This window comes from Cebidichthys violaceus, unplaced genomic scaffold (genome assembly GCF_023349555.1).
Source record: "Cebidichthys violaceus isolate CVI_PGR_0920_01 unplaced genomic scaffold, fCebVio1.0.p SCAF_143, whole genome shotgun sequence".
Classification (NCBI taxonomy): Eukaryota; Metazoa; Chordata; class Actinopteri; order Perciformes; family Stichaeidae; genus Cebidichthys; species Cebidichthys violaceus.
In genome coordinates, this window is record NW_027176311.1 from 180001 (window position 1) to 196215 (window position 16215).

Consider the following 16215-nt stretch of genomic DNA (forward strand, 5'->3'; position numbering starts at 1 on the left):
AGTGAGATACAAATACAACATTGCAAAAGAAATGTCAGCATCAAAAAATTCCCCGGCAGTCAACACATGGGATTGTGCTTTGTTTATTCAGTAAAGTGATTATATAAAGTGTTGTGTAACCTTTATTTATTTATTACGTTTCCATTGTAATTTTGATGAAAAACAGACACGACAGGGCGACAGCTTGGCTGATGCATATCAGGCCACGTAATCACCGCACCACCCTCTCACTGTCCCTCTCCCGATCACGGCCCGTTCATCACCTTTTGTCAACTATCAAATAAAAGCATAAATAATTTCAAAGCAAACAAGCACTCTTGTTTAGTAAGTGAACAAGGACAGGAGTACCACGGAGGGGTAAATGCGACGTGAAGAGGGTCCTGGTTCAGCATTGTGTGGCGGATCGTGGGTGTGTTATTGACAGAGGATGTGGGACGCATTCAACAGGCAGCCTGTGTGCTCTTTACAAAACAACCCTCACCCCTGGACATCAGGAGGGACAAGTACTTATAGGACTAAATACAACAATAAGGCCGCTACATCATGCTGAGACAAAGGTGAAACCCGATGTGTCAGAGCCGGAGTGGGACTCATTGTTGTCCCGGGGGGGAGGGGGAGGGGAGGGGGGGTTCCATGCCTCAAGCCAGCCCACTTTAGTTCACAACCTATTATACTGGAGATAAACAAAGTTATAGCTTTACAATTCAAAAGCTCTACAACCTGGTTGTTCTCCGTGTATTTTTAGGACATCATAACCCGACAAAAGCCATCCGACCTGCCTGCTCTGGAGTTACAGGCTCATGTTTGGCACTTGGCCTCTTTTCCACTGCAAAATACGTCTGTTGTTTTTACGTGTCTTGAAAAGGGACTAAATGAGACAACACCTCACAATGGCGTCTCGTCAGCTACACAGTCTCATTGCGTACTCGGCTCATGCAGACTTGTTGTAGTTCTATTATATCCTAATGTTAGCTTTTTACTTCTGGCCATTGCCTCCATGCTTTAAAAAATCCTAGAGGTGGCGTTCATTTGCGAGGATTATCTTGCAGAACAAAACGTGTATCAAAGGCAGGGCGAGTTTATTTGTGTAGCACATTTCAACAACAAGGCAATTCAAAGTGCTTCACATAAAAGCATTAAAAACATCAAAACATAATGCAAAAGAAAAGGAGATTTAAAAACGATTAAGAACATTCATTGAAACATTAAAAACAGTCATTAAAACACTGAAAAGGAGTTTAAGAAATAAAATACAGTAGTAGTAAAATGCAGAAATTGATTAAAATCCTTGAATGTGGTTCAATCAAAGGCAGCAGCAAACAGAAACGTCTTCAGTCTGGATCTAAAGGAGCTGAGGGTCTCTGCAGACCTGCAGCTTTCTGGGACTTTGTTCCAGAAATGTGGAGCAGAAGAACTGAACGCTGCTTCTCCATGTTTGGTTCTGACTCTGGGAACAGAAAGTAGACCGGTCCCAGACGACCCAAAGGGGTCGGGATGGTTCATAAGGTAGCAGCAGATCAGAGATGTATTTCTAAACCATTCAGTGCTTTATAAACCAACAGCAGGATTTTAAAGTCAACTCTTTGTTGGACAGGAAGTCAGTGGAAAGACCTCAGAACTGGAGTGAAACGTTTGGATTTTTGTCCAAGGAACCAGTGCGAAGCTAACTTCTGGGGGTGACACTCGCCATCCCTGCATCACTCGCATTATAATGCTTCACACATGTATGCCTTATTTCAGTACAAATGTAAATGAAAATACATTAATCCAATTTGCATTTCAAAATGCAAATGGAAGAGCAGTTTGACATTTAATTTTTTGAAGTTGTAGCCGGTGTACAGTGGACCATATTTAAATGAAAATGCAATATAAACAACTTATTTTTCCATTTGTGCGAGCAGTATTTAATTCATACTTTTCCAGTTGTTTTTTTTAACCATTTGAAAATTAAAATTAAAACAGCATTTGACATTTCATTTCCAAAGACTTAACCATCTGCACTTGGGACAATATTCAAATATGAAATCAAAATTGAAAATTAAAATGCAATACAACCAACGCAGCCTAATTTTCCAATTGTGCAAGCAGAATTTAAGTCACAATTAGAATAAAATGAATAAGTCATTACATCCTGATTGCCACACACACACACACACTAACATGCATATTTGTGTCCACGCAGAAAGGGAAGCTGGACGAGCTGAATTTCATCCTGAGCGGTGGAGGTATGGGCGGCCTTCCCACTTATGCAACAGATTTCTACCAAGACGAGCCATGGGTGGAGTTCATCGAGGTGGATGTTGAGGATCCAGACACTGGGGAGAAGGAAGACAACCAGGGCTCAGACACCCAGAGGCTCCTGGACCTGTCCCAACCCGTCAGCCACCACATGAACATTGGGTTCTCCAATGCCGTCAGGTACTGCACACAGTCTCATGGAGAGTAAAGGCTGTGTTTCCATGCTGCCAGATGTCTCTATATATGCGTATATTTGTTTCCCTCTCCCCCAGCTTCCCTGACGACGACTCAGGCCGGGCCAGCTGTTATGACCCAGATCTGCCCGACCAGGACGCCCTGACGCTGATGGCCTCCCTGCTGCCGGGCCAACCTGAGGACGGAGAAGCCTCCCTCGATATCGTGAAAAGAGCCCCGGCTCCAGAGAGAGGCGAGAGGCCCCTCGTCAATACCCAAACCGGAGGGCCCCAGACTTGGGTCAACACGGACTTCTATGCCCAAGTCAGCAACGTGATGCCCACCGGGGGCGTGGTGTTGTCTCCTGGCCAGCAACTCAGAATCCAGGAGGGCACCTCGGGCGCAGAGGACGAGACGCAGAAGAAGGGAAAAGAGCACAAAGGCAGCGAGGACAGTGAGGAAGACAAGGAGAAGGAGCTGCAGTTTCAGCTGCTGGTAGTGGATCCCGAAGGAGGCAGCTACGCCGCAGAGAGCAACGGCCGGCAGGTCGGCGCTCCCCCCAGCTCCCCCATTCCTGGCGAGGGTTATCAAACCATACACCCTCAGCCAGCGGAGACCAAACCTGCAGCCGCGGCCGAGGACAACCAATCCCCTTACATTCTTCCCGACTCTCCCCAATCCCAGTTCTTCGGCCGAGTTGCGGACTACACGGTGGTACAGGAGGTGGACAATCAGCACAGTCTGCTCCTCAACCCGCCTCCCCGCCAGTCTCCCCCTCCCTGCCTGCCACAGCACCCACTCAAAGCCCTACCCGCCATGCCCGTGGGATACATCACCCCAGACCTGCTGGGGAACCTCTCCCCGTGAAAATGACAATGCCATTAGGCCTTTTTAAGTGTAAGACTGATTGACCAGGACCCCCCTTCCCCCCCCCTTTGCAGTCACAAGAGCCTGTTGTCTGCCTGATTCCTGCTGGAAACCAAATAACTCGCAGCCCACAGTGTGGACGGTTGAGTACAGGCGTTTGTTTTTTTCGGCGGGTGCCGAATGAGAGACGGGGGAAAAAGCTAACCAAGCTACATCAAGTGATTTGGTGCAAAAGTAAACACCACAAACCAGATGCACACTTTGCTCCATTTGTTTGACACGCGCAGACTGTGATTGTAACCAGTCAAAAAGCATTAGCTCACCGCTAAACTGGATCGCATTACACCTCTGGCTAAATGTTGTGACGAGCGATGGCATTGTTGAAGTCTTAATCTTACAGACAGACGTCAGCGTGTGATTTAGCAGGAGGAGGCGAGCACATTCTAGCCATGTGTTGTTGTTTTGTTTTTTTCCGCGCCGCCACCGAGAAGAAGCCGCCGCCGTTGATACCTCTTTGCCGGCAGAGATGCTTCGCCGCTCAATTGTGGCTTATTTTTGTATATTCTGATCCCGTCGTGTCATCTTGTCAGTAGTTAAAGGAGAAATCCGCCCTAAAATACAGTGGGGGAAAAAAAACAACAACCCACTACTATGCAGTTTTACCTTGCATTCCTGGCTTCATTTTGCTTAATGCTGTTCATGTGTGCATGACCACCCTGGCCAAATTTAGATGAAATGATGTCAAGATATTTTTTTCTCTATTTTTCTACAGACACAATAGAGTTTTAATGGGAGAAATACTTCTAACAACTGAAAAACAACCATACAGTATAAATGCACACGCAGACATGAGTCACTGGGACAAAACTATTTCATCTTTTTCCTTCCTTGGGGGATATTTAATGAAGGAAGTGGAAGCGGAGGTGACGAATAAAAGGGAAATAAACGTATTTATGTAATGCATTGAATAATACAGACTGATTATACATGTCCCAGCATGGAATTACTCATTCCATTTCATTCTGACATGCACAGCGAGAACATGTCACTTACAGCGCTGGATAGTCATTCTTTAAGACGGTTTGTTCATATTCGTTCGCAGCCGGGAGCCGCTCAGCGCCAACAAGTGCCTTGCTCGAGGGCACATTGACATAGCTAATTTAGCAGAAGGGAAGGGACGCAGACACACACACACACACACACACACACACACACACACACACACACACACACACACACCTGTTGTTGCATTTCATCCTGTGACAGCAGCAACCTCTACAACCCAGCAGCCACTCGTAGTGACTTGACTGGAACCTCAGTGAGCGAGCTCTCTCCCCGGGAGTTCTCATGTTGCATTGCTATCGCGGAGACAGCGACCGGAACAAGTTGAAAGACTGTGAAAGTATGTAATAGCTGTAGTAAGCTAACATTTTTATACGTATTATACTGCCGAGTACGCGGCTTAACAACTTGTGCCTATTGATAGTGTTATTAGCTTGCCATGTATGCGTGCTATGGCGCGCTTACGTAATTAGGATTTGTGCATTTATGCATTATTGTATTATGTGTAGGTGAATTGATGTGAAGCCTCTACTCAACTAAAAACCTGCACATGCACTAACACGGCTCACACACACACACACACACACACACACACACACACACACACACACTACATAAAAACGTTTGCCTTAATTGTTATTTAATTTTGCATCCCTGACATGGTCATAAAACAGGATGAGCTGAATTTTGGTTGCATGGGTGAAAGGCCGCCAAACCGTAATTTGCTCATTTACGATCACGCTCGTAAAACTGACCACAATTTCCAAACCAAAAATGTTGATCAGGGGCAGACTTTGAGTTCCACGTTCTGGATTGATAGAGCGACAAATACATAGATAAGTAGTATTTCTTTCTTGCCAGACAACCTGTAATATGTGTGTAATTATGTATCTATTACTTTGCCCCCCCCCCCCCCCCCTTATACTTTTCTTAGAACAACCAAAAACTTGGGCAGAATCTGTTGCTTAATCAATTATTTAGTCACATTAGATTGTGGTGTGAGCTTGCCCTTGGTTCATTGACAATGCAAGCATTTCTTATAAAAGCCTGCGTAGGTGAGTTGTTAGCAGGGAAGCGACTCCTTTTGTCAAGGTCCTCCTCATCATAAAGACGTCGACAATATGCCGACAACAAACACAGCAGCATAGCATATTGTACACAACAAGCTGTCAAAGCTTCTGCTAATAGAGGTTTGTGATGGAACAAAAAAAAAAAACCCGGTGAATTCCCGTTACGGCGAGTCTATGAATGAGTTGGAAGGATTGTTATTGACTAACGTCAAGGCAGCCTCCAAATGAGCACATCGCATCGCAACAAAACGTAATTCATGTGCGCAAAAGGAAGCGCGTTCTGCCTTTTGAATTGCCCGGGATTCATCCTTGAAATAAGCACGCGAAGCAGGTCGAATAGGTCTTTTGTATCGGACAATCCCACAATGAAGAGAGACAGAGAAAGAGCCGTTAAATGACTTTTTTTTTTTTTTTTAATAAAAAAAAATAAACTGTGAACGTTAAAGAAATGTGCCATTTCTCTCTTTCTGTCCCTGTGTCTGTGTTCTGTTGTTTGCTGCCTTATGTTGAGGATACCAGCAAGTCAATGCTGTTGCAGAAATGTCTTAATATATTCACTAGTGCTGTAAAATTACAAGTATACATATACATATATATATATATATATATATATATATATATATATATATATATATATATATATATATATGTATATGTCATTATTGTTACTAATCCCAATATATTGCTGCTCGGTACATGTATCACCGTGTCGTCTGAGAGTTTGGTGATTTAAAAAAAACCTTTAAATTGGATGATGCTGATATCTGATATCTGATATATGATTTAGTTCACAGTCGTCTGTTTGATGATCAGTAGCAACAGTGAGGACAGTTTTGCCCCAAAGTCAAGATGTAATCCAGTCCGCCCTAAAGATGCTCATCCAATTTTCAGTATTTGGCTCCGATTCCAGAGATCGCAAGGCTCTCAGTGTACATGAAGGAAGATCAATCAGACAATGGGTTTGAAAAAGAAGGAGAGAAAAACAAAAAAAAAGCACCGCTAAATGTGCCGTTTCAGTTGTACCGTGGTGATTGTGAACGTGTGCAAAGTGGAATATGCAATGCAATCGTGACATTGAGGGACAACTTGTAAAAGTGAAAGTTAAATCACTGACAGATGTGTGTTAAGGGTAACCGCGAGGGAGATAAATCAGGATTTCTTTTTCTTTTCTTTTCGAGCTTACTGTACAGATGTTTACTACATTGTGTCTGCGAATGTGTTTGCCAGTACGCAATGGGCTCTTTCTTAAACCTAGTGTAGAAGTTTGCATCTGTTCTTTCAAGCTTATAAATGTTACAGACACTTTAGAGCAAGCACTTTGTACACACACACACACACACACACACACACACACATATATAGATATATTATGTTAAAAATGGTATTCAGATTTTGTATTTTGGACTTGCCTGTTATTTTAAAACAGCATCACCTTGTTTGTTTGTTTGTTTTTTAGTCAGCACAATAATCAGACAATGAGGAACCTTCGATAAGCTTTTGTGTCCGACAGAGTTAATGGGACATATTTTACACTACCAGATTTGATTGAATGATGTACTGTAATGGAGTATTTTCATGTTTGCTATACGATTTATGGATACATAGAGCAGGTAGATATAGCATTTTATGAAGTCATATCAAAAATATATATATATATATATATATATATATATAGGCAGAGGGGAATAGTTACATTGTAAAGTTACACCCTTGCAGTTGTCCGACTTTGTGATTTCAGCATTTCTTTATTATCAAAGTGCATTTGAAGAGGCTACAGTGTTTTATTTTGGCCTCCGAACTTCTTGTTTTTGTTGTTTTTGTGCTTCAGTTCAAGGTTGGCTTTTGTCACTCTGAGAGAGCCTGGAAGTAATCTTGAGTGCTGGAATTCGGTGCTGGTTGTAACTCTTTACTACGGAGCGTTTCGGCCAGACATTTTTCAGGTTGCAGGCGAAGTAGTTTAATTCTCGACTTGAGTGCAGCGGCTGGCTTTTTTTTTTTTTTCTTTTTTTTTTATGACAACGTTCAGTGGCTCCTCTCTGTGTTCCCTACCCATGTGTTATTTATTGGTCTGCTTAGAGCCCTCAGATCACCCCCACCACCTCGTCTGACCACAGCGAGCGGGCCACTGTGAGTAATGCGTGCGCTGTTATTCTCCGACGTGTGTCATCCAGGCTCGTAAAACGGGAAATATTCTCCTTGTCAGAGTTTGGAAACAGCTGCATTGCAGTGTGGGAAACCTCAACACCGTAATTTATCCGCCCGCTTCATTAACTGCCCCGTGTTCTCAGACCCCGTTGACCTTGGAGCCGCTGCCCTCGCCTGTTGGCTTGCGGTTAAACTCGAGGCCGAGAACTGTCGTTGATCTTTTGATGGTTTATATTCTCTACTGTTACCCGTTGAGCCTTTCTGGTGTTGTATGTGGGAGCTTTCAACAAGTTACACAATAAATGTATATACAGCATCTTAATCCTCTTGTGCATGGTATTTTTTTTTTTTGTTGTCATCAGTTGTACTAAAAAATGAATAAAAACAAACATTTGAACTGGTGTGTTTTTGAAATTGTTCATCGTGTTTTCCGAATGATTTGTGTTTCTAAACGCTCCTTAACCTTAATCCTACCAACCCCAGAGCTACACTTGTTTTCATATCTCACAAGTGCTTAATCACTACTTTCATGACTTTGTGTCATTGTTTTCTGTTTTAATTTAATTCACTTTTTAAAAAATACTAAAAAAAGTGGACTCATAAATTGGGGTCCTGGGAGATCCCAGTCTAAAGCACCCAATCCTGCCTATGCAGTTTTAATAGATGGAACTATTTATTAAATTCATGTTTGCCATGGGTCCTAGTTTACCGTGTCACACTCTATAAGGGGGGTTCAGGCACATGTGGGGGGGGGGGGGGGGGGGGGGGGGTCTCATGTGCTCCATTTTCATTTTAGACAATGTGCAAATATAGTTTTTTTCATTTATTATTTTCTATTGGGCCAGGATGGTTCTATTGTGATTTAAAATCTATTTTTTCCAAACGGGGTCCTTCTCAGGACGGCAGCACGAAAGATTCACACAAGCACATAAAAGCACGAATAACACACTTAAAACAAACAGCAAAGCACATCATCAAGCTGGCAGCGCAGTTCAGTACCAAGACAAGTACAGGTAGAAGTTAGAAACGTGCATGCTTATAAAATAATCTAGTTTAAATTGCCTGTTACAGAAATGAACTGTAACCTTTCTAAATGAATCACCTGTTGCTTTCTGCTTACATTAATTAAATAACTAATAATAATAATAGCTAACACTTTGCTATGACGGTTGTTCCTTACTGTAGTTTATTCTTGGGTCCCCCAGTCGGTAGTCCTTGTATGTTAGATATATGGTAGTAGGATGAGCGTTAAATTGGACCCAGTATTTGACTAAACCAATAATCTAATGTTGGTGTTGCAGAAGCAGAAGTAAATGAGACCAAATCAGATCTCACTGGGTTATCCAGATCATGCTACTCATAGCGATTTGGAACATAATTCTGTCGTGGATTCAATTTGAAATGCAACTCGTGGAACAAAAGACCTCCTTAACTCACTGCCAACTGTGTCTTTGAAAGCACAACGAGCCGCATCCGGCACAGTACAAAGTCAGCTCAGATCAGCACAAAATAACAGGGTGTTGATCAAGAAGATGTACAGCCCAACAGCAAATAGAGCCACGCGTCTGAAAAAAAAGAAATTGTGGGCAATCTGTGACGCTTGCAGGGTTTGGAGAGCGCGTACTTGTTTGTGAGCAACACAAGGGCACTTTTGTGTGTGCGAACGAGTTCACAAGCGTGTGTGATTCTCCCTCCTCCCTCCTCGCTGGCGTGGAGTAAGTGGAGAGGAAGCGGCTGCAGGAGCCGTCGTGCATCGGGGGGGGGGGGGGGGGGGGGGAGCATATCGGACAATTAAGTCAGAGGCTGCGTATTGCACTGCTCTGTGTGGGGCTGATTGAATCAGAGAGACAGCCACTCACAGCTCTTCGTCTCAGGACATTGCAGGTAATTACCCATAAGTCACTGTTCCCCTGTATTGGATCTTCAGCCCAATTACGCCCACAGAGGCAGTCCACCAAGGCCTCATTTATTACCTCCGGTTGCCTGTTGACCTTTTCAGACGGCACAGTCAGACAGGCAATTCAGATTCATTACGCCGAGGAGAGGGTGTCGCACCCTGTAGTCTTGAAGACGGTTTCGCACCCTGTAGTCTTGAAGACGGTTTCGCCGATTTTCACCTGTAAGTTGATGTAGTTACATGAGATTTACTACGTCAAAATTAGCTTGTCTCCTGATGACGGCGTATTCAATAACACCGCATGTAGACAATCACAATCGCTCTGTGCCACATTAACAAATGAAATATACTTTAGAGAGATTAAACACTGTTTACTACAGTCTGTTGACAGTATTATCAATACAAGAAAAGAGATGTACTCAGTGTATCATCAATCTATAATGTGTTAATGGAAATGTGTCACAAACCAGCTAAAGGAGGAAGCAAAATATGTAAAACCACATCGGACCAAACAGGACAGTCAGATTAGTTTAAGTGAAAGCATTTTCTGAAATGATGAGAGCTCACTTTCATCACCTATAGACACGTGACATATGTAAAAAAAAAAAAAAAAAAATCAGCATCGTTTGAATTACTGGAATTGAGATTGCACATGTTTGTTCATTTGCAAAAGAAGGAAACAAAGACAGAGACGGCTAACGTGCGCGATCCTTCAAAAATGCAAGAGAGATTCAAGAGTGTTGGCGAGCCGCTTTAATGAAGAGGACGAGCTCCCCGGTCAGCTGGCGAGAGTGTGGTGGGTGGTTTACAGTGTGGACCTTCATCGCCATCTGCTGAAACCTGGAGGAAAAGTTGAAGGGAACCATTTATATAAATATATCTGATATTTCTTTTTGTGAAAACTGTTTTATCTACCTAACAGCATTGGTGACGTAAAAGACTTAAGATCCGTCTATCGGTCTTAAACAGCATGCTGGAGGCTCTTGTGGCGCTTATGAAGCTACAAGTATTGTGGGTAATATGATCCCTCTGCTTTGTTCAAGTCACATGCGTCCAACTTCTCAGGCACGTGCAGGACAGTTGACAGATACTGCCAAGAGTCACTCCCCCCCCCCCCCTCCCCCCCCCCCCCCCCCCCACAGACCCCAACAATTCCTCTCACACAGCAAATTTGAAAGTCAGTATGCTTAAATAAAGACAATCACGGTCAGCTTATGTGTTTTAGCATTAATAAGAGGAGAAACCCCAGGTGCATTGGGTAAACATTAGATATCACCTTAAAACTTCCCCAGTTGATTATTTACAATCGAGACGATTATTGTTTGTATTACACGTTTTCAGAAATGTCATTTTTGACAATGCAAATGATGCATTATTTGATTTAATATGTGCTAATTTGCATACATTTCTGGACACAGGATGACGCCAGGTTCAAAATTCTTCTTTCATTTTGTTGACATATTAGAAGGTTTTTACAGAGGGAAATTTTGATCAATCCTAGACTATAAATGTCAACAGCCATAAACATTTTCAACACGTTTTTAGGAATAACATGTTCTATTAATCATTATGTAATGCTATCTTTTGGTGAAGTTAGCCTAATTCCACTGACACAAAAGAGACGGAGTAGTAAAATAAACACCTTAATGCTTATTTCGGTTGTTTTCTTTCCACTAGTCTGAAGGAAAATGAGGCAAAAATAACCCCAAATCTTAAAACTGAAAAACAGTTAGCCTGTTTCGTCGCCCCTTAACAAGAACACACACTCACAAACTCAAAAAGTAACTCAACCATCTTTATTCAACGCTCAGTTTCCATGTTTGACAGCCTTCTCACAATACAGTTCTCTGTGCAAGCATCAGGTTTTCAGGGTGACTTTTAATCTTCCCGCTGAAACCATCATTGAGTACAGAGTGTATTCCAACGTGGCTTCACTCTCATTTTCCCTCTGCCCTTTTCCAAACAATAGAGTCTTGTATTTTTTTTTTTTTTTCCCCTTGCAAAGGAATGCTAAGCACTCAGCATTCAAAATGTGCATGTTTGTGGATAAAGAAACACCTGATATATGTTTAAGCTCACCGGCTTTAAGAACAACACGAAAAACAAGCATACAGACGAACACATCAGTGGTATACACTTTTAAAAGCTTGCTTTTAAATGTCATAAGGACTGTTTTCCCAGTAACGGAGCAGTGCTTTTCAGGGTTTTCCCCAACCAAAAAAAAAATGTGGCATTGACTGCAACCTGGTCAATCTGATGTCATTTGTTGTTGTTTTTTTGCAGATTCAACACATATTTTTTCCTCAAATAATCTCCTGTACTTCCCTTTGTAAAGTTTAACGTGTTTATCGTGTTCCTGAACGACCCTCTCCTCTCTCTCCTGCCTGACTTCATACAGACGCCACTAGAGTGTAGTTTAAGCGCCTGGCTTCATAAAGGACGGAGAGAGCGAAATGGAGGGGGCCCATTCATGAACATGACGACCACGTGCACGCCTGAGAAAGGATGTGGGCGACCTGCTGACACACACACACACACATGGAGAACAGGTGAAACACGGCATACGTTCTTTAAGGCACAATCAAATTATTTGCGTGCCTGTCGCCAAATGAGTTAAAGAGATGCCAAATCTTTGGCGTTATTTAATCTTTGGACTCGTGTTCATCTATCCCCCATGCACGCTGTCAGGGGTCGCCCTGCCCTCTCCCAGGGGTAATACTAGTTGGCATAAAAGAGCGCTTGGCCCCGGTGTGGATGGTCTTAATAAGAGGCTGAAATCAGAGTCAGCCTACAGCTGCTCTCATGCTCAGCTCGCACCGGCGGGTCAGGCTCATTGGGCTGGCTGAGGCTGCTGTCAGTCAGCGGGGGGCGAGCGTCACTGTCAGGTCTCCCTGACGCTGTTGCTTGCGTCGCCCGTCAGCCCGTGTCACTGTCAGGAGGCGGGCAGCGCCTCGTCACAGTGTCACAGGCCGAGCGGCTGCTCGCTCCCCGAGGCGCCAAACACCCTGCGTCAGTGTCAGCATCAGCTGGCCTTGGGAGAGGCTTCGTTGTCGGAGCCTGCTGTCCACTGTCAGCTGTGCTTTGACTTTCACCTGGCCTTGTCTTGCGCTCAGGGGCTCACAGGGGCCTCCTGTGCTACCTGCATCTGGCCTAAATCGAAGTGATGTTGCCCTTGGGATACCCCGCCATCTTGCCCGTGCCCCTGGTGTCTTACACCTTGCTGGCCAGCGCCATCGTGATCTCCGTGATGATGACCACGGTGGTGTTTGTGGCCCTGGGGGTGAACACCGTGATTATCCCCATGGTGGCCATGACCATGGTGATGTCCATGATGGTGACCGTGCCCAGTGTCTTCCTCTACAGCTGGGGGAGCGTCTGCATCAGGCTGTGCAACGACTGCTTTCTCTGCACACTCCACTGGTGTCTCAGTGCTCTGTGGGAGGGGGGGGGGGGAGAGATAAACATATTATCTGAGGACTCATGCTTGTTGAAGTGAATGTATATTCTTGCAGTCATGTGTGTGGTTTGTACCTCGTGAGCGCAGTCCCCACATGTGCGTTTGCAGTAGGCCTCTTTGATGGCGCCCTCCACATAGCCTTGCCCGATGATGGAGTAGGGAAGAGAGATGTGGTGGGTGAGGCGGCCACACCTGATGGCAAAGGGATAGAAAAACACGGTGAGGAACTTAAGAGAAGAAAAAAAAGAAAGAAAGCAGTTGCTCTTGATTTTCGAGCCAACAAACCTGTCGTAGACGAGAAAGTCATCCTTCTCTCCGCTCAGTGCCTGCCAGACATCAGGCTGCTGGTCGTCCTGTTTGTAGAGGGTGATGTTCACCGACAGTCTCTGCGCCAGCATGCTGTGCAGGCGCAGTGCTAGCTCCCCCTGCTGGTTAATGACCATGTAGGCAACGTCCTTCAGACCCTGACTCTCCAGCTTCAGGCGCAGGCCGTCCATTCTGCTCAGATGAGGGGAGGGGGGGGGCAAAGAATTAAAAAAACACAGTTGCCAAACGACAAAGCTGCTAACAAAGCTTACAATGAATGTCATGTGATTTGGGGGCTCCTGTGGTGATGCCATGCTAAGTCAGAAGTGCGTTAACGAGAGTCGAGGTGGGGCGGTGACGCTGGCACACACCTGGAAGCCTGCACCAAGCAGAACAATCAGCTGGCCTGCAGAAGGGCGACCACCGTCACCTGGCCCATCGTGCCCTTCATCGGCTCCACCTCTCCTATCCTCCAGGCCGGAGGCAGCTGACATCGAGGCCCGCCCCCGACACTCTCCGCACCGCCCCCGTGGAGCAGGCAGAGAGTGACGAGAAGGCTGAGGCACGCCCACATCCTCGTGGTGCCTCCTCACTGCCCGAATGTGCCCGAGGAGAGAGAGAGAGAGAGAGAGAGAGAGAGAGAGAGAGAGAGAGAGAGAGAGAGAGAGAGAGAGAGAGAGAGAGAGAGGGGTGGTGGGGGGAGGGAGAAGTTGGGGAAGGGGTGAGGGGGGAGAATAAGGGAGGGGAGAACATCAGAGATTGGTCAACCTCAGACAGAAGTGATAGAATTGAACAAAAGGTCAGAGAAGGGTTACAATTTGAACATTTTTAACATTCCACGAATCCTTATAGACCCTAGAAGACTGTGCAACTACTAGAGTGACCAAAGCAGTTTATGTGAGGTTCCCAAATCATGTTGTTTCTGTACAAATGTAAGCTTGTGCATACACACAGTAAACACAAAGACACAGCACAGAGTTGAACAGCCAGCTTGAGTGCTGAAAGCACAAAGTCAAAATGTTCCGCATTGTATTAGCACATGCAAAGACAGGCAGAAATACACGGCTCTCTCTGGGGGTTTCACTGCATTTTAGGCAACTTGATGAAATGCAAAATAATTCCGTCACTTACCCTTTGGGTTAAAAAGTTTTCCTCTCTCTGCTCAGTTCTGCGTCGCTGCAGCTCCTTGAACAAAAACAAGTCTCTTCCACCGCTCCCCCCTTTTATACTCTGCCTGTTGTTGTTCTATCTGGAGGTAGGACAAAGTTCAGCCCCAGCTGTATGCTGATGCCCACACTTTTCTCAAGTAAAAAAAAGAAGAAGAAGAAGTCTTATGATGCTTGCATGATTTCCCCTTGTTGACAGGATTCAAACGTTTTCTTCTTTTCTTTTTTAAAGAATATGTTTCTGGCATTTTGACAAATTCCAAATTCAGGAGAAACAGTTGCCTCTTTATTGCAGACGGTCAAGATATTTCAGCCCCCGGAGATAGTGCATGCCTTTGCCTTTCAAATCAAGTTACATGCTTCTACAGTCTGTCGAGTACATGATAGAGGTGTATTATGAGTCCCCAAGAACATGGAAGAACATTGTGCAATTCTGTTTTTCACTTTCAGCGCAGAGAGGGGAAGCGAAAAGGGACAAAGGGTGGGACTCTGGTCCGTCTCCAGCATGTTTTTGCAGGGTTCACACAAACACAGCAAGAAAATATGCACAAGCAGCATTATCGAAGGATAAAGTATCCTGCAGTTTAATACACTAAGACAGTTAAAGTAGGAAGATATTAACAGAGTTTTGAATGGTACTGAACATGGGAGACCAAGAAAGCAAATTATATGTAGTTAAAGGCAGGCCCAACAGAAAAAAAATAAGTGTTAGAACAGAGGAAATGATGAACATCATATCAGAGAAGTCTAGACGGGACGAATAAACAAAAAAACATCCTTTAAAATCCGGCTTCAGCTTCTGAAGCTAATTTACAGCTTGAGGCACGTTACTATTTATTCTGGAGACACATTTTAATTCTTCTTTAAAACTTTTGTCCCTGATTTAGGTTAGGGAGCAGTTATTGCGTAACAAAGCGTCAAAGTCCAACCAGGCAGGTGAGATTGTCTGTCTGTAGAGCAGATATAGGCCAAACAGTTTGGGGCAGTGAGAGGACTGTTATGAGATTAACTATAGGCCATCAAATGTTAGTGATATTGCGGTTTAGCAAAGAACAAAATGCGGGTGATTATGTCTGAAACTATGGTGAGCACAATAAAAGTAACGATTGCCCCGCAGAAAGTTGTATATTTGCAGCTTGTTGTTGTAAGTGATTGTTTTTCACCATGGTGATTTTAAAGATGTGTTTTGCAGTGTCGTTGGGTTGGGTTTTTCCAGTGTCATAGTTGTATATCTTTACAAGCTTCATTACTTACGGTTTCTCGCAGTTACATATTTGAGATAAGACAAGTGGTGCAGCTTAATTCCTGCTGCTTGTGCTGATTTTTAGGAGTTCTGCCAGGAACACAGAGCCGCAAGCTGTAGCAGAGTTAGTTGACTTGGTGGTATGCTTTAACTTTTTCGGAGTGTTTGATGCCGGAATACCACACAAGCAGCAGCATTACATACATGTGAGGGAGGTTGAATCTGCATGGACAAACGGAGCAGAACAGAAAAAAAAACATGGAGGCTGTGGTGCAACAGAAAACATGCATCAGTGTTTCAGAGCAAATTTGAATATTAGTGTCTGTAAACACCACCTGATCACTGCAGCAAGATGGGACAGGTGTGGTGTAGCCTCAGCTGACACGGCAGAGCACGATATTTGACTTGCCAGGACTAGCTTTCTGTGACACCGTGTTGCTCAATGACAGTGTCTGGCACTGTGACATAGTACGCTCCTTATCGGAGCACACTGACCTGCAAAGAAGACTTGATTATATTCATATTAACAGCAAAACGGATCATAATCGAATAAACCTTTGTCAGCATAAAACATTCTCAGAGATACTTCA

The 16215-nt window shown here is 44.2% G+C and overlaps 2 protein-coding genes across 4 annotated transcripts in view; one reads left to right on the forward strand and one right to left on the reverse strand.

Annotated features, from left to right (window-relative positions):
- The window catches only part of ghra (growth hormone receptor a), a 29293-nt gene extending 24341 nt beyond the window's left edge, over positions 1 to 4952 (forward strand). For all 3 annotated transcript variants that reach the window (XM_068709340.1, XM_068709337.1, XM_068709338.1), the window contains 2 exons: positions 2183 to 2418; positions 2511 to 4952. In XM_068709340.1, the coding sequence (XP_068565441.1) occupies positions 2183 to 2418; positions 2511 to 3279 (1005 nt within the window). In that variant the 3' untranslated portion in view covers positions 3280 to 4952. The remainder of the gene's footprint in view (positions 1 to 2182; positions 2419 to 2510) is intronic.
- Positions 4953 to 11234: 6282 nt separating this feature from the next.
- selenop (selenoprotein P) lies at positions 11235 to 14457 on the reverse strand. Its single transcript, XM_068709341.1, has 5 exons — positions 14348 to 14457; positions 13588 to 13808; positions 13196 to 13408; positions 12985 to 13102; positions 11235 to 12886 (listed from the first exon to the last, which is right to left on the reverse strand). Exons 2-5 carry the CDS (start codon positions 13788 to 13790, stop codon positions 12284 to 12286), a joined length of 1137 nt encoding a protein of 378 aa, XP_068565442.1. The 5' UTR covers positions 13791 to 13808; positions 14348 to 14457; the 3' UTR covers positions 11235 to 12283.
- Positions 14458 to 16215: the final 1758 nt, after the last annotated feature.